The 21,995-nt window shown below is 41.7% G+C and overlaps 2 protein-coding genes and 1 non-coding gene across 6 annotated transcripts; 2 read left to right on the plus strand and 1 right to left on the minus strand.

Moving 5' to 3' along the window:
- Positions 1-284: 284 nt before the first annotated feature.
- On the plus strand, positions 285-358 carry trnat-ugu (transfer RNA threonine (anticodon UGU)). Its single transcript has one exon. It is a non-coding gene; the product is annotated as a tRNA-Thr (tRNA).
- Positions 359-3,018: 2,660 nt separating this feature from the next.
- On the minus strand, positions 3,019-14,820 carry LOC125742823 (kelch-like protein 10). 3 transcript variants are annotated; one of them, XM_049015203.1, is made up of 5 exons: positions 13,528-14,820; positions 6,227-6,716; positions 5,002-5,616; positions 4,307-4,456; positions 3,019-3,747 (listed from the first exon to the last, which is right to left on the minus strand). In XM_049015203.1, exons 1-5 carry the CDS (start codon positions 13,713-13,715, stop codon positions 3,382-3,384), a joined length of 1,809 nt encoding a protein of 602 aa, XP_048871160.1. In that variant the 5' UTR covers positions 13,716-14,820; the 3' UTR covers positions 3,019-3,381. The 3 variants fall into 3 exon arrangements, with proteins under 3 accessions (XP_048871160.1, XP_048871162.1, XP_048871161.1); XM_049015205.1 differs by lacking the exon at positions 13,528-14,820 and adding an exon at positions 9,549-9,687; XM_049015204.1 differs by lacking the exon at positions 13,528-14,820 and adding an exon at positions 7,351-9,542.
- A 496-nt stretch (positions 14,821-15,316) lies between these two features.
- LOC125742818 (primary amine oxidase, liver isozyme-like) lies at positions 15,317-20,590 on the plus strand. 2 transcript variants are annotated; one of them, XM_049015196.1, is made up of 5 exons: positions 15,317-15,841; positions 15,917-16,868; positions 17,677-17,962; positions 18,370-18,502; positions 18,831-20,590. In XM_049015196.1, exons 1-5 carry the CDS (start codon positions 15,317-15,319, stop codon positions 19,131-19,133), a joined length of 2,199 nt encoding a protein of 732 aa, XP_048871153.1. In that variant the 3' UTR covers positions 19,134-20,590. The 2 variants fall into 2 exon arrangements, with proteins under 2 accessions (XP_048871153.1, XP_048871152.1); XM_049015195.1 differs by having other exon boundaries at positions 15,317-16,868.
- Positions 20,591-21,995: the final 1,405 nt, after the last annotated feature.

Genomic DNA, 21,995 nt, shown 5'->3' on the forward strand with positions numbered 1-21,995 from the left:
AAAAAGTTAAGAACCACTGTGCTAGGGGAAAGAGTTCAGTTAATGAAATGTTTGCAGGATCCCACCCAGCCGTTTTCCTCGGTGTACAGGGAAGAAGACCGAGGTAAACAGCAGTGAGCTGGAGAAAGAAAGTGATGCAGCATGAAGAATTTGAAGCGGTAGGACAGGGGAAGCGTTGAAGAATTGCATTGGCTGGCAAGTATCACAGCCATGGCTTTGTAAGTGTAAAGTAAGTGACAACTGGCAGAGGGGGTCAGCACATGGCCAAAGTTGGCATAAGGCTTGGCACTGGGGCTTAGTTGGTCAAAGCATCTGCCTTGTAAACAGGAGATTCTGGGTTCGAATCCCAGCAGTGCCTTGAAGCTGCTACAAGAGACCTGAGGGTGTGTGGGTCTTGCCCATTTTCCATTGAAAATAATGTTAGTGGGGAAAAAGCACTCAGAAGAAAATGACTTGGGCCAGATGAGGCTTGTTCTCACCATGCCCTCCCCCACCCCCCCCCCCCCCCCCCCCCCGAAATTGCTGCATTAGTACCATGCACTGACTAATTACTCCCTAGGATTGCTAAAAACGCATTGTTTCCACAAAACTCCTGGCTGCAAACATTGCTTTCCTGAAGTAGCAGATCGAATTGTAATCGAATTGAAGTTTCAGCAGATTTTCATTACTCGTTAGCAGCATGAAGGAACAATGGAGTCTTGACTGACTAACATACTGTAGAATGGGCTTTCTTCTTAACAGTTTCTGCTGTCATGCTACTGTTTTTAGTAGTTGGCCAATATCTGAATTACTAACCAGTGTTCTGTCAGTCTGTCATATTGTATCAAAATAGCATACCAACATATTTTAACCCGCTAAGCCATAGCACCCCCTGCTGGAAAGGCTGCCTCATAATTCAGATATTGGCCAGCTACTAAAATGAGTACCACGATAGCAAAAAAAGTAAATAATAAAAAAAAAACTTCCAAACCAACCCCATTCTAAAGTTTTCATTATGCGAGTCAGTCAAAACTCCCCTGTTTCACTCAGATGATGATGATGATGACAGCATGTGAGCTAATGAAAATCTGATGAAAATTCAACTGGATTTCACTGATCAACTACTTTAGGAAAGCAAGGTGTGCAGCTAAGAGTTTCACCGGGACAATATGTTTCTAGCAATCACCAAATTTGAGTATTTACACATTGTAAAACAAGCTCCTGTGGTAAAATGGGTCAGTATGTGGTATCTCTACAGAAGTTTCTGGAGGGCCAATGCTGAGGTGCTGAATTCAAGCCTCACTGACAGCAAATAACTTTCTTTTGAGCGCTTTATCTCCATGACCACAGTTTTCAATGGAAAAGGGTCAAGAGCCGCACAGTCTGTTATCTTGCAGTGGATTCAAGGCACTGCTGGGATACTGAAGTTAGGATCTCCTGTTTAGAAGGTAGGCATTTTAACCAACTAAGCCATAGCACCAACATCTATGACAACCCTGAGCAAGTGCTGGCCCACTCCACCAGTTGTTACTTACTTTACGCTTACGTCACACCTGCCAGCTGTCCTACTGCTTCAAATTCTTCATGCTGCATCTTTTTTTTTCTCCAGCCCACTGCTGTTCACTTCTGTCTTCTTGCCTGCCCACTGAGGAAGGTGGCTGTGTGGCATCCCGCAAACATTTCATGCACTACAAATGACACTTCTCCTATTGCAATCTTCACTGCAGTCAACACACCTTTGCCATCTGAGATTAAAGATGAGGAGATTCCATCTCTTTGTTAAACAAAAAATCACTACACCCTTCCCCCACACCCCTATGTCATTTCTGCAATACAGGGCCCCATCCTATTGAGTTGGACCACCATGGGTATGTCTCCTGCAAGTGTAAAACATCCACTCCATGACATGCATCCAGCACTGTACGCCGCTTATTCAGGTGAGAGAACTCTCTCACATTAAAATTGCACACAGTCAAAACCATCAGGGCAACACGACAGCAAGCAAACAATGCAGCTAGTGAAGTGACACTATTCAGTTGGAAAATCTGCCTCAACACACTTTGAGCGTGTTCCAAATGCATTACACTAAAATTGTGACGAAATACAGGAAATAGTGTGAGTATCTAACCAAGCTCTCTGTTTTTGGCTTTCTACATCATCTGGACAGAGAATAGATTATTATTCAGCTACCTATATGTTTGTATTAAAATATGAGGGATATAGGGCTCTCAGACCAACAAACAGGCACGCTTAGGTTCACTCAAAAACACTTTAAGTAATACAAAATAACCTCGCATTAACATCAATACCAAGCTATCGTATCGAAAGCAATGCAAAATAACCTTGTACATGTATGTGTGTGTATATATATATTTATATGTATGTGTGTGCATATATATATATATATATATATATATATATATATATATATATATATGAGAGAGAGAAAGAAAGAGAGAGAGAAGAAGTAATGAAACATAAAAGAAGTTACGAAATATTATCACAAGTGGTGAAGAATCAATGAGAGGCATAAGCAGTTGCAAAGCTATTCACACTCGGACGTCCCATCATCACCCACCTTCACACACGGACTGGGGAGCCCGTTTCCGTCCTGGCAGGAGAACAACATGTGAGTCCCGAGAAAGTGCCGGGCGACATGCGCTCTATCCCACAGCTGAGCTCCGGTCAGTACTGAGTTTTCCCCCTTCCTTTATACTAAATTGGGCGCTGCGTGTGGGCAGGGGGCGAGCTGGCCAGGCTCACCCCTCCCCTCAGGCAATGCATCCTCCAATTCCCACTTCCATCCAGGTAATACTGCTTGCTCAATGCCTTCCCGACCCTGCTAAACAAGATAAGGTCCCCTGTTTCCTGAAGACAAGCTAAGTGTCCTGCATACTGATCCTCCCCTTTCTTTGAGTATGAGGTATGCATCTTAGCAGTGCAAGATATGGAACCAATTACTCTCTTCCCCAAGAAGAACCACTTAGAAAAACAAAGTAAGCATCCTTTTAACCGCGTAAGCATCCGGTAAGTCAGAAATAGCAGGATAAGTGTCTTTAATCAGAATAAGTTTCCCAGGACAAGAATTTTTACGACTAGCGGAGCATCCTGGCCCCTATTTTTAAGAAACAAGTTATTCATGAAAAATAAGTTATACAAAATAATCGGTAGAAAACACATTTATACAGTTCAACCTTGCCACAATAATATTATGGGTGAATCATGGATGTACTAGTAAACTAGTTATATTCAGTCTCTTACCAGTGAACTAGTTGAATCTAAAAGGTCACTAGTTAATTACATGTGCAAATAAGTTCACATTTTGTCACACTAGTTGATGTTTTTTTATATTTTTATTTCAGGGGATGGATTTGGGGGTGGGAGGAGCTGCTGCAGTGCAGGTCACCCATTGGGCAGGTCGTTGGAGGTGGATGGCGTTATATCCTGGGCGACGACCAAGGGCTCACGTGGGGCAGCATACTCTAAGATGCTGGGGAGTGCAGGCACTATGCAGCAGCGGACGACACTGCGGGATATGGCCATGTCCTGGGCGCGGTACCAGCTGCCTGTCTTCCCATCGTAGCACTCCACTATACAAGTTTTTTGCAGTCCATCAAAGCCACCCACCACAAACAAAAGGTCGTCCACCACCTCGATGCCCAAACCCTGGTGCGGGTTCAACATGGGAGCCACAGCACACCAGCGGTTCGTCAGCGGGTCATATGCCTCCACGCTCCGGAAGCAGGTGGCCCCATTAGAACCGCCCACCTGGGGGATGCCAAAAGTAAGTGATCACTCAGATACCAAAGGAACGGGCAAACATCAACTTTCCCAAAGTCATGAACTCATTGAATTTTAGGCCTAAGAAACCAAAGGCCTCATGCATCAAAGAAGTTTTTGCACAAAAAAGCCATTGAAAATATGTGGACTCGGGATGGGTCGATGGGCCACGTTTTTTCAGTTCGGATCGGATTCCGATACTGTCAATACGGATACAGGTTCCAATTCATGGGCTTTTTTTACTTTAATATTTTTATATAATAAATAAATATAACAGAAATATTTATACTTTACATAATTTTAATGAGTGAAAACAAATGTCTTTAATTAGGCTACTAGAAACATAACATACTGTCCCAGTTGTGCAATTGATTGTATAAATCAATTTAGCAAGAAATAAGAGGTGTCTTTTTACAGACTGCCGAAAACTAAATAAGTAAGCATCGGTCTTGGATCGGTCACATGTGGTCGATACCCGATCGGTCTAATAGGTGTGGATTGGTTTTGGTTCCGATATACAAGAACATACAAGAAAGGAGTCACTCACTGCATAGATTTTGTTATTGTAGGCTTTGACTCCAAGACTACATCTGGGAACTCTCATTGGCGCAATTGGGGTCCAGTGGTTGGTCCGTGGGTCATAGCACTCAGCGGTAGACAAACATTGAATCCCATTGTAGCCCCCACAGATGTACACCTAGGAAAACAAGTTTAAAGTGAAGACACTTCCACTTTATATGATTGGTGATGTAGATCTAGAAAGACTACAGGCACATTTTGTTAACGCATGCTGGATCCATTCATCTATTAAACATGTTTATCCAGTACAGGGTTGTGGTGAATCTGTAGCCGACCCCAGAAAGCATAAGTCACAAGGTAGGGGATTTATAAATTAAGTTCATCGTGATACAAGCATAAAATTATGTGCTATGCATAATGTCGGAACACCAGTTCATCTATCTCACAAGTCTTTCTCTGTGGAAGGAATTGCATAAATACAGCCCAGGTCAAGACTCAGTGCCCCACAGATAAACTGTAACACCACAGTGCTACCCAATGTCCTGCTCGCGAAGACCAATAATTTAAGGTCATTTAAGTTTCTTCCAAAGACAAGCACATTGAACTTAGCAATTCTAGATTAAAATCTGCAATATGAAGTGAAAGCAGCTGCTGGATATGTAAAAAAAACATTTTTAGGCGAAAATGAGGGCAAACACAGCTGGATGTCCCCAACTGACCCACCTTCCCATGAAGTGTGGTGGCACAGGCATCGCTCCTTCTGCTGTTCATTGGTTGGATAAGGGTCCACCTGTTGGATTCAGGGTCATAACGTTCCACTGTGTTGAGGCGCCCGAGGCCGTCAAAGCCCCCCATGGCATACATGTAGCCATGGAGCACAGCCACGCTGACATAGCAGCGGCGCGAGTGCATGGGGGCCACCTGGTGCCAAGTCCTTGAGACGGGGTCGAACTTGCACACGGTGTTTAAGGCGGATGTGCCGTCATAACCCCCGACACAGTACACAAAACCCTTCAGGCATGCGGTGCCATGGTAGGCCCGGGGGCCCAGCCCCTCCGGTGAAACATCCACCCAGCGATCGGCCCGGGTGTCATAGGCCTCGATCCTGTTGGTCGGGGAGTCACTCCAGCCACCAATGGCAAATAAGATATCAGAGGGGAGGCGTGGGCGGGTCAGCGAGTTTTGAAAGGCAGAATACTGAAGAGCATTAACATCAAGGTCATACATGGCCTCAATGGTGCTGACAATAATGGGTTTGCACTCCTCACTGTTCCTTACAAACTCATTATTCTGCACAACCCTCATGAAGTAATCTGCCTCCATACGAGCCAACCGAACCTATACAGGGAAGCAGATGAAGAGAATTTCCATGAGTTCTTTACTGCCTTTTTGCATATCTCTGGAAAAGAGTAACTCTTAAAATAAAGGATACAACAGCAAGTGCAAATTTTGTCATTTTCATAATGCTTCAGTCATTTACCTTGAAGGTCTCAGACATGAGAGTTAACACTTATTCAATGCAAGACATATGAGTGTGTTATGTTTTCCTTTAATTTGTTGATTGGACTGTACTGCCAGTTGTAATACAGTCAGCTGTCACTTAATGACAGAGTTACGCTCTGAGAATTGTGTCGTTAGGCGAATTCATCATTGTGTAAACATCACAGAATGTGGTTATACACTATGTGTAACATGACACACTGTTTTACAGTAAACTTTTTTACTTAATGATAAAAATTACAGCATATTAAATACATAAGCCAGTAACATAGTTGTTTATGTACAAGCATCTAAGAATGGTGCATAACTGTACTTAGACGACCTAGGTTGTAGATTCATGTAAATGGAGGTTTACTCTCGAGTTACAGTGATAAGAGCTCGGGACTCAACTATGTTAGCATTCCATTCTTATGTCTACATGTCAATGACAATTAATAATCATAATTACCTTTGACAACAAGACAGCAATATGTGCCTTGCGGTTGGCAGGATCATACATGATCCAGCGAAGTATGGCATCGAACACCACATCCTCCTGCCTCACGTTAAGTTCATCCTTTTCCAGGATAGTACAGAGCTGGGAAAGGGTGAGCTCCAGAAATTCCATTGAGGTCCTGGCGACCTCCGTGAAGTGTTGCAGGAGGAAGTGGTATGTGGTTTGATGCAGCTCAGCACAGCAGTAGACATCGGTAATATTAAAAATGCCAATGCAATTCTCCAGGCAGAGCTGGCCCTCCAGAAAGTCGCTGCAGCACTGAACAAGGCTGATTATGTTCAGATGATCAGCAGCTGCCAGCAAACTCTCGACGTTGTCCAGCGTGATGAGCACAGAGTATGTGTAGACATACTCCAGGATCAAGCTCATCATCTCTGGAGAAATGCCGTGGATTTTGTACCGGCACTCTTCTGGGACAGTCCAGCAACTGGAGAACAGAGCTCTGAAAAACAATACGGAAATTACTCATTTTATAAGCAAGACTTTTGCAGACATGGTGAAAAAGGAGTTTTATGATCCTAAATGGAATCTACCAGAGTTAGGGATTGTCTACCATGGATGATCCCTAAGGTATCTAAGCACTAGGGACCTGTGGCCTGTACTACGAAGCGGGGTTACTGGCGTATCGGGGTAATTTGTCGGATTTAATGTACCACAATTTAAATGGACTTCATAATATTTTATTTACATTTTGCCCAGACGAGCTTAAATCCGACAAGTTATCCTGATAAGCCAGTAACCCTGCTTCGAAGGACAGGCCACAGGATGGGGCAGTTTTTAATATTTATTTTGCTGGTGGAAGCTCCCCTCTTAATATTTTTCACTGGAAGCAGAGGGGATGTCCCCTTGGAATATCTGTTTTTGCCTCCAATCATTATCATTGTATATCAAAAGTTAAGCTAGGACACTTAATAATGTAGCATGGAAATATTTCCGGTTCGCCCTGTACTAGAATAATAAAACAGATTAATGCATTTTAAAACACTTATTACCAGGGAGAAGTCATTGTAAAGGGCGAATAATTTCAACCCTTCTAGTTTTGGCATCATTAACATATATGGGTCACAGTTACTCACTGGAAATAGGAGCTGGCACCACACAGAATTATTTTGTGGGCTTTGAAATCAATGCCATCGGTCTGAAGGATCACATCACAGTGCTCTCCTGCCAGCCGCAGCTGATTGAAAATGTCATAGGTAGGGGGCATCATGTCCCCTTTCCTGTTATATCTCTTCATTTTCTCAGAAGTGGAAGGCACGTCCATTCCTCTTGGTTATTTTTTTGAAATAGCCAGCAACTGACGTTCTGTACATTCTAGAACACACGCCCCGCCCCTTCACACTGTTTTTGCGTCACCAGGTTCTAATTACGTATTTTTTGGTTCATGACGTTTGTGCTGCCGAATTTATTGAAGACGAAAAAATCTTGTACAATCAGTAGTACAAGATCATATAGTATTCAACGCTTTATATGTCACTTTTGGAAAATGTATACTGTGTTTATCAAAAAAAAAAATTGTGTTTGTGTTATGAACTTGTGAACGAGCGGAATTTGATTTGTAACTTCCGAATGACTTGGAGTAATCAAGCGCTTCACGGCGCACGAGAAAGTTGGAAGTCGCGCGCACCCAGATTAAACGCTCCGGTTTTTAAAGTTTATTAAGCCTTCTTTAATATTTCAGTATCCGTATCGTGTACTGGGACCTTTATGCTAAAATAGTATGAGAGACGCAAAACTCGTAGATTAAACTTCACACATAATAGGAAACCACACCGCTACCTCACAACAATGGAGGATGAACATGTAGTTTTTTAAATAGTTGTTAGTTGGGGGGGATCGCAGTCAAAACGGCACACAGCCTTTTATTTATATTTTATTCACACGACCCGCGACATGTTAAAATTTCTGTCTTTCAATTTCACAGAGTAAAAACGATTTTAACGTTATTTCGCTAGTAAGTGCTGTTACGTTTCAACGGCGACATGAGACGAAACTATTGGTTAGCGACCAAATTATCAGATGCAGAAACATTGAGGCGAAAGCTAAATAAACTGTGTTCATGAAATGTAATCAAAGTACAGAAATAATCCCTTTTGCTATTTTTTTGTTCCGCTAATTACATTTAATCGTAACTTCCAAGTTAGCGCCGGTGCTTGGGGTTAACCAGTTAGCAAGTTATCACTGTAAACACCTCCCTAGTAGGCCGTGTTTGAGTGAAAATATGGACGGTAAGGTTCACTGATTCGCGTTGGCGCACCATTTAAAAAGTATGCCCTGGATACAGGTTGGGATGAGCTGGGGATACATCGTTTTATTCGTATTATTTATTTAGCTCGCAACTGGTGTTATTAATGTTTTCGGGGTCGTTATGCTTCCAGACCACAGGAGAGCATGTCTTTCATCGAGAACCTACTTCTGTTTTAAACAATTGCGAAAGTACACTTTCTTTGTTTTAGGGAAGTTAAAATATGGCTCCTGGGTCATTCGAGTTTTAAGGGAATAAAATCGAACCATCCATATGTCATATGTTAAAGCATGTTTGGTATTGAGTCTGGGGGAAGTTTGCTAGTTTTTTGCTTTGCTATATTTTCTTTAAGTAAAAAGTTTTTTTTAATGCCCTACTGTCATTTCTACAGTTTTATTTTATTAACTCGTATTCACCTAAACACTGTATTCACCATCACCAATCGCGGTTTCGATTGGAAATCGATAAATCATCCAGCCCTACAGTATACTGTGGCTCAGTGGGTGGAATTGTACATTCTCTTTCAGGTTTGAATGTCATGCCCAGTTCTGTGTGTGTGTCTGTCTTATGATGTCCCAGAATCTCCTCCACTGTCCTCTAGAGGCCTTGTGCCCTGTGCTTCCTGGAAAAGCCTTCAGACTCGCCTTGATACTGCATTGGATTATGTAACTTCTTCAAAAACTCAAGTAAAACAATTTTCCAACAAGTAAATTAGCAGAGACGTGGGATAGCTTAGGTTTGGATTTTACGTATTTTTGTTTCAGGGGATGGATTCGGGAGTGGGAGGAGCTGCTGCAGTGCAGGTCACCCATTGGGCAGGTCGTTGGATGTGGATGGCGTTATATCCTGGGCGACGACCAGGGGCTCACGTGGTGCAACATACTCTGTGATGCTGGGGAGTGCAGGCACTATGCAGCAGCGGATGACACTGCGGGATATGGCCATGTCCTGGGCGCGGTACCAGCTGCCTGTCTTCCCATCATAGCACTCCACTTTACAAATCTTTTCAAGTCCATCGAAGCCACCCACCACAAACAAAAGGTCGTCCACCACCTCGATGCCCAAACCTTGGTGCGGGTTCAACATGGGGGCCACAGCACGCCAGCGGTTTGTCAGTGGGTCATACGCCTCCACGCTCCGGAAGCAACTGGACCCATTAGAACTCCCCACCTGGGGGATGCCAAAAGTAAGTGATCACTCAGATACCAAAGGAATGGGCAAACATCAACTTTCCCAAAGTCATGAACTCATTGCTTAAGGAAATTTAGGCCTAAGATACCAGGGGCCTCATTTATCAAAGAAGTTTACGCACAAAAAAACCATCGAAAATATGTGGACTCGGGATGGGTCGATGGGCCACGTTTTTTCAGTTTGGATCAGATTCCGATACTGTCAATACGGATACAGGTTCCAATATATGGGCTTTTTTTTTACTTTAATATTTGTATATAATAAATCTATATATATATATATATATATATATATATATATATATATATATATATATATATATATATATATATATATGTATACTTTATATTTTCTTAACGAGTGAGAACACACGTCTTTAATTAGGTTACTAGAAACATAATATACTAATAGATACATAGAAATAAGAGGTGTCTTTTTACAGACTGCCGAAAAACTAAATAAGTAAGCATCGGTTTTGGATCGGTCACATGTGGTCGATACCTGATCCGTGTAATAGGTGTGGATCGTTTCTGGTTCCGATATACAAGAACATACAAGAAAGGAGTAACTCACTGTGAAGATTTTGTCATTGTACGCTATGACTCCAACACTGCATTGGGGAACTCTGATAGGCGCAATTGGGGTCCAGTGGTTGGTCCGTGGGTCGTAGCACTCAGCGGTAGACAAACACTGAATGCCGTTGTAGCCCCCACAGATGTACACCTAGGAAAACAAGTTTAAAGTGAAGACACTTCTACTTTATATGATTGGTGATGTAGATCTATAAAGACTACAGGCACATTTTGTTAACGCATGCTGGATCCATTCATCTATTAAACATGTTTATCCAGTACAGGGTTGTGGTGAATCTGTAGCCGACCCCAGAAAGCATAAGTCACAAGATAGGGGATTTATAAATTAAGTTCATCATGACACAAGCATAAAATTATGTGCTATGCATAATGTAGGAAGACCAGTTTCTCTATCTCACAAGTCTTTTTCTGTGGAAGGAATTGCATAAATACAGCCCAGGTCAAGATTTAGTGCCCGACAGATAAACTGTAACACCACAGTGCTACCCAATGTCCTGCTCGCGCAGACCAATAATTTAAGGTCATTTATGTTTCTTCCAAAGATAAGCTTATTGAACTTAGCAATTCTAGATTAAAATCCACAGTATGAAGTGAAAGCAGCTGCTGGGTGTGTAAAATAATCCGTTTCTAGGGGAAAATGAGGGCAAACACAGCTGGATGTCCCCAACTGACCCACCTTCACATGAAGTGTGGTGGCACAGGCATCGCTCCTTGTTTCATTCATGGATTGGATAAGGGTCCATTTGTTGGATCCGGGGTCGTACCCCTCCACCGTGTTCAGGCGCCTGAGGCCATCAAAGCCCCCCATGGCATACATGTAGTCATCGACCACGGCCACGCTGACATAACAGAGGCACGAGTGCATGGGGGCCACCTGGTGCCAAGTCTGTGTGACGGGTTCAAACTTGCACATGCTGTTCAAGGTGGATCTGCCGTCATAACCCCCGACACAGTACACAAATCCATTTAAATATGCGGTGTCATGGAAGGCCCTGGGGCCCAGCCCCTCCGGTGACACTTCCACCCAGCGATCGGCCCGGGTGCCATAGGCTTCGATCTTGTGGGTTGGGGTGTCACTCCAACCACCAACGGCTAACAAGATATCAGAGGGGTGGCGTGGGCGGGTCAGTGGGTTCTCAGATACAGAATACTGAGGAGCATTCACATCGAGGTCATACATGGCCTCAATGGTGCTGACAGTAATGGCCTGCACTCCTCACTGTTCCTCACAAGCTCATTATTTTGCACAATCCTCATAAAATATTCTGCATCCATGCGAGCCAACCACACCTATACAGGGAAGCAGATGAAGAGAATTTCCATGAGTTCTTTACTGCCTTTTTGCATATCTCTGGAAAAGAGTAACTCTTAAAATAAAGGATAGAACAGCAAGTGCAAATTTGTCATTTTCATAATGCTTCAGTCATTTACCTTGAAAGTGTTTTTCTTTAATTTGTTGATTGGACTATACTGCCAGTTGTAATACAGTCAGCTGTCACTTAATGGCAGAGTTATGCTCTGAGAAATGCATCGTTAGGTGAATTCATCATTGTGTAGCCATCACAGAATGTGGTTATACACTATGCGTAATATGACATACTGTTTTACAATAAACTTTTTAGACTCTAATGATAAAAATTTGGATTTTATGAACACACTGTGTGAGATTGCACAGAATGACACACAAAGTACATATAAATGTTAACGTAACTACCCAAAAGCAGCCAAGTGTCATGCCCGGCTCGTCCGCTCCTCGTGTGTGCCACGCCCCCTAATTACCCACGTGTGATTTCCTGATCGTGCCCAGTCGTGTCTTGTTTCCTGCTGCCTTGTTCCGTGTATTTAAGTCCTGGTCTCCCCAGTTTGCTTGGTCTGTCATTGATGTTAGTCGGCGTGCCATGTTCCCGAGTCCTCGTCCTTCTAATAAATCCCCGTTTGCCCTGATTCTGCCTGCTCGCCTGCTTCCTGCCCGCTCGCCCCGTCCGTGCGCCTCACCCGCAGACGCCGAGCGTGACACCAAGGAGTTATATGAAGACATGTAGAAACCAAATGACTTCTTCAGAAATCTGCAAAACGAGCTCGGGACTCAACTACGTTAGCATTCCATTCTTATGTCTACATGTCAATGACAATTAATAATCATAATTACCTTTGACAACAACACAGCAATATGTGCCTTGGGGTTGGCAGGATCATACATGGTCCAGTGAAGGATGGCATCGAATACCACATCCTCCTGCCTCACGTTAAGTTCATCCTTTTCCAGGATCTCACAGAGCTGAGAAAGGGTGAGCTCAAGGAATTCCATTGAGGTCCTGGCGACCTCCATGAAGTGTTGCTGGAGGAACTGGTAGGCAGTCTGATGCAGCTCAGCACAGCAGTAGATATTGGCAATATTTCAAATTCCAATGCAGTTCTCCAGGCAAAGCTGGCTCTCCAAAAAGTCGCTGCAGCACTGCAAGAGCCTGATGATGTTTACATGGTCAGCAGCTGCCAGCAGACACTCAATGTTGTCCATCGTGATGAGCACAGAGTATGTGTAGACATACTCCAGGATCAAGCTCATCATCTCTGGAGAAATGCCTTGGAATTTGTAATTGCACTCTTCTGGGACAGTCCAGGAACTGGAGAACAGAGCTCTGAAAAACAATACGGAAATTACTCATTTTATAAGCAGGACTTTTGCAGACATGGTAAAAAAGGAGTTTTATGACCCTAAATGGAAATCTACCAGAGTTAGGGATTGTCTACCATGGATGATCCCTAAGATATCTAAGCACTAGGCACCTGTGGCTTGTACTACGAAGCGGGTTACTGGCGTATCGGGGTAATTTGTCGGATTTAATGTACCACAGTTTAAATGGACTTCATAATATTTTATTTACATTTTGCCCAGACGAGCTTAAATCCGACAAGTTATCCCGATAAGCCAGTAACCCTGCTTCGAAGGACAGGCCACAGGATATTTTCACTGGAAGCAGAGGGGATGTCCCCTTGGAATATCTGTTTTTGCCTCCAATCATTATCATTGTATGTCAAAAGTTAAGCTAGGACACTTAATAATGTAGCATGGAAATATTTCCGGTTCGCCCTGTACTAGAATAATAAAACAGAATAATGCATTTTAAAACACTTATTACCAGGGAGAAGTCATTGTAAAGGGCGAATAATTTCAACCCTTCTAGTTTTGGCATCATTAACATATATGGGTCACAGTTACTCACTGGAAATAGGAGCTGGCACCACACAGAATTATTTTGTGGGCTTTGAAATCAATGCCATCGGTCTGAAGGATCACATCACAGTGCTCTCCTGCCAGCCGCAGCTGATTGAAAATGTCATAGGTAGGGGGCATCATGTCCCCTTTCCTGTTATATCTCTTCATTCTTTTTGAAGTGGGAGGCAGGTCCATTTCTCTTGGTTATTTTTTTACATACACTTTACATATATACAGATTACATACACTGTATAAAAAACCTTTTTTTCTTACAGTGTGATATAATCAGACGAAACTTTTCCTACAGAATACAGAAGTATTCAATTCAATTAAAATAACTTTATTTGTCCCCGAGGGGCAATTAAAGGCACACAGGGCAGTTGAACAAGGACAGGACACAATGAGATAAATTGCAACAGTAGTTGAAAGATGCTGTGCAAAATTGCAGTCTATCAGGTAGATAAGAACTGATAAATACTGTATGTAAAGGGAGGGATTGTTAGTGGGCTCAAGTGCCGAATGACTGACGGGATCCAGTGCAGGGAGGCTGGGGGAAGAGAAGTCTGTGAATTGAGGAGTTGAACGGCCCTGAGAACAAAGGTCACTCTCTTGTCTTGCAGCCGGGACAGCGGAGCCGTCGTCCTGAGGGCAGCCACTCAGACTCAGAACAGAGCATGGGGAGGGGATGCAGAATCCTGTTGTCAGAGTTTGCTGCTCACTCAGGGATGAGAGTGCTCTGACTGGGATTCCGATGATCTTAGAGCAGACTTTCACTGTGTTGTGCAGGTGGGTCCTGTGCTGCAGGCTGGTGAAGTGATACCAGCAGGCGATGGAGAAACAGACGATACTATCACTGTTTTTTAATATTTGCAAATTCATCGGTATGTGGCTCGCTTCCCCGGCTTTACTGCCTCCGCATAAGCAATAGAGCATGGCCTGTGGTTTTAATTAGTTTGTGCCAAGTCTTTATAGTTGAATGTTTAATTTTTTTAGAAAATGTTCTAGCCTTGACTTTTTTTTCGTATGTTTCCAACAACTATCCTGCTTGTAAAAAAAAATAAAAAATTAATCCTGGTTCTTGTAGTACATGCAGCTGTGTCTGACTGCAACATGTTAAAGTCGTTAAGTGCTTTGGGAAAACTCGAAGATTTCCCGGCAGACGAAGACCCATTAACAATATGGTGGTCACATGAACAGGAACGAAATTCAATCATTCGAACCTGTATGCGTGTGTGGGACAGAAAAGGGAAAGAGAACTGCTAACCTTATTTATATATTATGTAATATAAATAAAAGGCATATATAAATAATAATAATATATTATGGTTAGAAAATATTTTCTTGTGTATCAGGGCTTAATGTTTGCCGCCCCATAATAAATTTTATTTAGCTAGAGTCTGGGATGAAATGTCTGCTAATTTATACAATTTCTTTCATATAAATAATAGTCGCCCCTCGCCTAAGCCTAACAGAGCTGCGGAGTTTGCTTTGCTTGGAAAACCGTATTCGCGTGCATTTCCCGTGAGGGCTGAATAACAGTAAGTAAAGAATTACTCATTATTAATCCATATTCGGGGCAGTATCTGAAATTCCGTTTACGCATTTTACGTTAATTGTGATGTTTTCTAAATTTTACACATGCTTACCATACATATTACTTTTACTAGCAAAAGTAAAGTGGGGGTGGCCTTAGGGGGTGGGTGCGGTTTTTTTTGGCTGGAGTTATGCTGGATTTAATTTATCAGACCCTTACTGCATTCTTACCCCTCTCGGAGGAAGAATACCACCTTTAAACAATGAATTCATACGTGAAATACATACTTATTTTTATAGCACTTGTTTCTATAATTATTAATGTAATCTTCATATGCTTTAGCCTACAAAAAACGCCAAAATGCATTTCAAAATCTGCAAAACACATGGAGCACAACGACCACAGTCTGGTTTTTGCGGATTTGTCTGCTGTGGAATACAAACAGGTCAGAGATTATATGTGGAAACAGGCTGATTTAAACATTTCCAAGAAGGCAACTGCATCTCCATCCGAAAACTTCATTTTTCTGATAGATCTCCGCCTTCCAAAGAAATCGGATATGCTTCGTTATTTGGATATGAACGAAAAGAAGCCTGTTAGGGAAGCCTCAGTAGTGGTTTTCTATGGCTCTCTTGGAAAGATTGAGGAGTATGTCGTGGGTCCCCTACCGCAGCCGACATACCATAAGACTGTAACTTTGCAAAAATACAAAACTCGACCACCGATCACCGCAAGACCCGTTACGGTCGGGGAATATATGCAACTCTTTGCATTCATTCATAAAAAGGTATTTATAGATCTAAATAAACTACTCATAGAAAGTTTTAATGTGTCGCTGAAAAATATTTTGCATCCATTTGAGGGCATGCCCAGAGGCGTCAAATCTGGCGACAGGCGGACCTGGATCGCATTCTTCCGAGATTATAGTGGCATGTACATACACCCCGTCGGATTTGAGGTCCTGATTAATCACAGCAACACAAACTGTGAGTATTGGACTGTAGATAAGCTGATGTACAACGGGCAGTATTTTGATACCGTGGAAGAACTTAAAAACAAGTATGAAGCAGGAAACATTATTAAAATGGTTTATACTCCTATAGGAAATTATGCGTCATTGAAACCTAGAGTGAAACCTGCAGAAATAAGCCCTCAGCAATATTATCCCCAAGGTCAACGCTTTAGTGTACATAAAAATCAGGTTTTGTACCTAAACTGGAGTTTTGCGTTTGGTCTCAGCTCCCTCACTGGCATGCGAGTGTTTGATGTGCGCTTTAAGGGTGAAAGAATTGCCTACGAGATCAGTGTTCAAGAGGCCATGTCAGTGTACGGCTCCATCACCCCTGGGATGATGCTGACAAAATTCCTGGACTCCAGCATTGGGATCGGTCGTTTTGCGCATGAACTGGTCCGCGGCATTGATTGTCCATACACCGCCACCTATGTAGACACTTACCGTTACATCGATTTCAATGCTGCCCAAAGGTTTCGAAACTCCATCTGCATTTTCGAGCATGACACCGGCCGCCCCCTCAGGAGACACTTTTTCGATTTTTTCCATTACGGTTATGGTGGCATGCCAAACACTGCGTTGGTTTTGAGGACTATCACATCCATAGGCAACTATGATTACCTGTGGGACTTCATTTTCTACCAGAGTGGATCTATTGAAGCTAAAGTACACGCAACTGGCTATATATCTTCATCTTACAAAGTAAAAGGTAATCTGCAGTTTGGCCACCAGGTGGCAGACCACACCATTGGCAATATTCACACTCACTTCGTGAACTTCAAAGTTGACCTGGATGTCTTGGGTAAGATTTTTATTTATTTAAAAAATAGACATTTACTTTTAGCGATTTAATTATTTATTACTTGAAACCATTATTTCTTTAATGGTTTAAAGAGGTTTAAATCTAACACATGAGTATAGGAAAGATGTGGCGGTGCTTGCTTTGGTCATCATAAAGTATGAAATGGTTGCAGGTATTTAAATTATAAAAGCAATTACTGAACTGTTGCTCAATCGTAGTACTTTGATTTATAGTGTGAAACATTTTTACACATTATACATACAGTACTGTGCAAAAGTCTTAGGCAGGCAAAGAAAATGATGTTTAGATTATCCTCGTGTTGCTATAAAATTACGATATTATGCCTGTCAAAGTGTGTCAGCTTAGCCATTTCAGAACCTCTGCTAAAATCAACCTAGTATTTGCAGCGACCGTACAGTGCAGCCATGTATTTTTTACCTCATACAGCTAGTCAATCTCTCACTGACTTTTTAAACCAATATATTTAATTATTTAATTGAGCTGTTAGTGAAACTGAAAAAAATCATGGAGCGGCTGAGGTGCCCCTGAGGAGAAGTTTGGGAACTGAAGCGGTGTTCATCTAGCCTTCCAACTAGATATCAGTAACTTTTTAGAAAACAGAAGAAATTACTAGTTTTTATCGCGTTCCTCTTAATTTGCACATGTTCTAATGTTAAATTGTGTTTTTTGTTCTAAGCCAAAGTACACTTGCTACCCAGATAAACAGCTTTGTACAGTACTGTTTATATATTTAGTTATTAATGTTGGAAGAGCTGCATATTTCATAGCATATTGTATGTTGTTTAAGGGGAAAAGAACATTTTTCAGACAAAAGATATGGAATTTAAGGAAGTGGAGATACCGTGGGTCACTGGGAAAAAAGCAAAAATCCCCCATCTTGTGGAGAAGCAAATAAACACAGAGAAGGAGGCCGCCATGCGCCATGACGTAAAAACACCACGCTACTTACATATCGCGAGCAACCGCACCAACCGCTGGGGCCACCATCGATCCTACAGGCTGCAGGTGTACAGCTTCACCGGAGACCACTTACCACAAACTGAGCCGGAGGAGAAGTCCATGTCCTGGGCCAGGTGAGCATGGTGAAGTAACCCTGTATGAACCCAAATGTCGCATGACGTTAGTTCTGGAAGAAAACTATTGATGTCGCTCCATTGGACACAACGGCCTAATTCATCTAATAAATGATTGTCTAACCAGTCTGATGCTTGCGACGTGAAGCACAGTTGGGAAACTTTTGGATGGGGGCCCATGAAGATGCGGATTTGCAATCGTTGCTTTCTCTCCATAAGAGAAGTTCTTGTACACCAATAATGGAATAATATACTTTTGTGGTATTTGTTTGAAAATGATCATTGGCTTTTAACAGCAGACATGTTACAATATGAATCAATATAAATATAAATGCATACAATAAAAATACTATGTGCCATATAAAGTTTCGTCATGGCCTGTGTGAAAACGTGTATTCTGTCTTTAGGTACAAAGTGGCTATTACGAAGTACAAAGAGGAGGAGCTCACCAGCAGCAGCCTGTACAGCCAAAATGATATGTGGTCCCCAGCTGTGGACTTCAGCAAATTCATTGACGATAACGAGAACATTGTCCAGCAGGTCAGACGTCGTGACTTTTGTGGAATGACTTTATTCATTTTTAAGCTACTGATTGGATTGTTCTGGGGGCAGGTTAATTCTGGGATTCTATACACACTGTAAGCAGGGCTGTAGGTGGAGCTTATTGTAGGTGGTGCTATGTCCAGTGATTGTTTCGGTTCATTTTATATGGTTCCATAATACAGTAGTTATGTTTATTGCTTAGTTACATTGCTTAGTTGATGCTGGCACTCAAAGTGACATTAATTTTATTGACCATCTCGTTCCCTAACTAGTGCTTGTAATTACGTAAGAATGAGTGGTGGTTTGATTTTATTTTGTTTTCCAGGACCTGGTTGCCTGGGTTACCACTGGCTTTCTCCATATACCTCACGCAGAGGATATACCCAACACTGTAACCGTTGGCAATGGAGGCGGAGTCATTTTAAGACCCCATAACTACTTTGATGAAGATCCATCTGTCAATTCTCCAGACGCAGTGTACATCACCCCAAAAGCGGAGCAGAGCTGCGAGACTAACAGGATGGCCTGCTTTGATCAAGGAACATGTAGCCCAACTGTATCTCCTTTTACATATAACGGCTTTGATGGGTCCATGAAATTTGAGGAACGAAGTCCTGTTGAAGGCTGATACAGTAGGTTCCGCCCAGAAGTAAAAAAAAAAAACTAAAAACTAATTTGCAGCTTATTACCCACACAGGCTGCAGAGAGAAAATTTTGCTATTGCATTTTTTTCATTGGTACATTTTGTTTTCTTAACATTTTATAAAAATGAATTAGCCTTATTACTTATTACTAATACAAAATACACTATTTTCTACATAAACACAATTTTTTGACAAAGTGATTTTATTGATTTAAAATTTTGAGAAAATTTTTTAACATGTAGCCTGTTAGCGCGTGGGGCATTTCGTATTATAACGAATGAATAATTACTTCGCAAATACACTTTTATGTGGAAATTAATTTTGAGTTTGACAGGTGCCCGCATACACCGACTGTTTTGACCCTTCATGAAGACTCCAGATAGCAGATCATTTTAGATTCAGTTAGACGTGCTGCCTTCCGACACACCTATGGTCAGTTGTTAGAGTGGAGCACCAGCTTTCTGGTTAGATATAATGAAGTTTTAGCTGTGTTGTTGATCGGCTGCTTAAGGTTGAATGCAAGGATATAAAAAGGAAGATACAAGGATGTACTCAACTGAGATGTTTGTAATTATCCCCATGGTGCTTACGCAAACCGTATGAACACACTGTCTCCATCAGTATTTTCTTAAAGATCAAGGAATGGATTCTGGAAATGCATCATTCATAATTTCTTTGCAAATGTTATATAATCTGTGTAAGATTTGTGCAGGGCAGGTTAGCAAAGAGAATCATGGGAAAGGGGTGAAAGAGTATGGACTTTGAGTTGTATGGGGAGGGGGGGTTACAGAAGCACTGAAGAGAACAACAACAGGGAAAAAACAGCTGTTTCAGCATCAGCAGGAAGTGAAGAGAAAACAATACAGGAATCAGGTTACAGAACAGGCAAGGGGGTGGGATCAGGCATCACAGTCTGGGTGAAAACATTTAAGGTTACATTTATATTGTTTAGCAAAGCGACATAAAAGTGAGGTAAAAGCACAAACATATGTGCTGTCAGGGGGGCGACTTAGAATAAGGGGCAGTAGGGTGAGCTTACCATGAATGCCCATTTACAAGTGTAATCAGGATTGGAGAAGGAGCCCAACAAAACAAGAACCTAATAAGACTACTATTCAATCACCAGAAAGTGCAGCATTAAAAAGTAATTTCTATATGTTGGTAATAAGACACTAGGGGAGTGAACAAGCATGTGCATCTTCATCTCCTTTAGGTTTTACTCAAGTATATGATATCAGCACCACAGCCCACATCTGCATATAGATTTTATTGAAACTCGTGTTGTTCTGGGTAACCTGAACTGGATCTGTAAACATATTAAGTTTTGCAACCACTGATAAATTACAAAAAAACAAGAGTACTGCCTGTTAGTTGCTTCAGATAAATGTAATTGCTAAGCAACTACAACAATTAAGCCAATGTAATAAACAACCCAATGTTACACTGGAGGTTGATTGCATTTTTCATGGAATGCTGTATGATATTGCTATTGTTCACAGTATAGTGAATATTCACATTTTTTCCAAGAGGGAGAAAATTACAATGGACGATACAGTTGAGAACTGTATTATTAAAGTGAAAAAACCTGGACAAATCTTAAATACAGAGAAGTTCAGAATTGACAGTTATAACAATGTGTCTGTAGAATTTTAAACAATTACTCCCTTTATTTTCTGTCCCTGTGGTGCTGCTTTGGGAAGGATTGCTACTTAAATCTCTTAGTGTACTGTTTCAATATCGGGGCAAAAAGTATTCTTTAGTGATATTGCCTTGCCAACCTTCCCTGTCTGTGACTATGACACTGACACTAATGTGTAGTTAAGATAGAATCTGAAAAAAACAGGAACCTAGAGAGAAAAAGCAAAACAAGCAGATTAATATGTAACACTTGCTTTTCGTCATCAAGTCAATAGCAGCCTTGATGGTTTCTGGGAACAAAAAAAAACTGAAACCAGGAAAACATCAGGAAAGGAAAAAAATGCTGGTTCTCATCCAGGAAAAAAAACTGATTTATGCCTGAAAAAATAAATCCATCCATCCATCCATTTTCCAAACCGCTTATCCTATTGGGTCGCGGGTGAAAAAATAAATATCTTATATATTTACAGGAAGAAACAGCCAGTGAATTTCTCTACTGCCCTCATTATACATCGACAACATATACATTTGTGTTATCAAAATCACCATCATTTGTATCATTAAAATATATTTCAGATGTATGCTACTGGGATCCGCACTGAGATCGATTCATGCAATCTGCGTATGCACATTGTCCGATTTCCCTCTGACACATATGTGACCCGTCGCCACGAAATGAGTCTTAAGTCGCACTGGTAGAACTGCACCCATAAGACTTATTTCGTGGTGATGGGTCACATATAATCAAGCACTTTCAAAAAATTCAACATTGAGGGTGTGGTAACATCTCAAGTGCAAGGGATCATGATACAAAAGCAACCTATGAATCAGCTTTATTAGAAGAGGCAGCACATGACATTTGGGAGCAGTATTTTAGCCACTCCTCTCCATTGTTATGGCGCAAGCCCTGAATACGTCGCTATAGAAAAGAGGCTACTTAAATGAATATAAAAGGAAACGCTATGGATTGCTGCGGTAGCAACCATCAAAACTAGTAACACATCAGGTTGTCTGGCTTACGACTGACACCAAGCTCTTTCACTTTATGAGTCTCCAACAGTACTGAACTAAAATGTTCACGATTTATTATTAAATGACAGTTTCGTAGACCTAAAATGCTGGGATTTGAGAGAGCCCAGCTTCTGGATGACCAAACACACGTCACATTTTATTGATCCCCGGAAGAAATTCCTGAATAAAAACATGTC

Source organism: Brienomyrus brachyistius, chromosome 5 (assembly GCF_023856365.1).
Source record: "Brienomyrus brachyistius isolate T26 chromosome 5, BBRACH_0.4, whole genome shotgun sequence".
Lineage (NCBI taxonomy): Eukaryota > Metazoa > Chordata > Actinopteri > Osteoglossiformes > Mormyridae > Brienomyrus > Brienomyrus brachyistius.

What these genes read in the sequence shown, in the direction of transcription:
- LOC125742818 (XM_049015195.1), top strand. Translation starts at nt 15,317, where the DNA reads ATGAATTCATACGTGAAATACATACTTATTTTTATAGCACTTGTTTCT. An exon ending in AGTTGACCTGGATGTCTTGG is followed by an intron (nt 16,869 to 17,676) that starts GTAAGATTTTTA and finishes ATGTTGTTTAAG; the next exon opens with GGGAAAAGAACATTTTTCAG. An exon ending in ACGAGAACATTGTCCAGCAG is followed by an intron (nt 18,503 to 18,830) that starts GTCAGACGTCGT and finishes TTTGTTTTCCAG; the next exon opens with GACCTGGTTGCCTGGGTTAC.
- LOC125742823 (XM_049015203.1), bottom strand. Translation starts at nt 13,715, where the DNA reads ATGGACCTGCCTCCCACTTCAAAAAGAATGAAGAGATATAACAGGAAA. An exon ending in TTGCTGTCTTGTTGTCAAAG is followed by an intron (nt 5,617 to 6,226) that starts GTAATTATGATT and finishes TTCCCTGTATAG; the next exon opens with GTTCGGTTGGCTCGTATGGA. An exon ending in CCACCACACTTCATGGGAAG is followed by an intron (nt 4,457 to 5,001) that starts GTGGGTCAGTTG and finishes TTGTTTTCCTAG; the next exon opens with GTGTACATCTGTGGGGGCTA.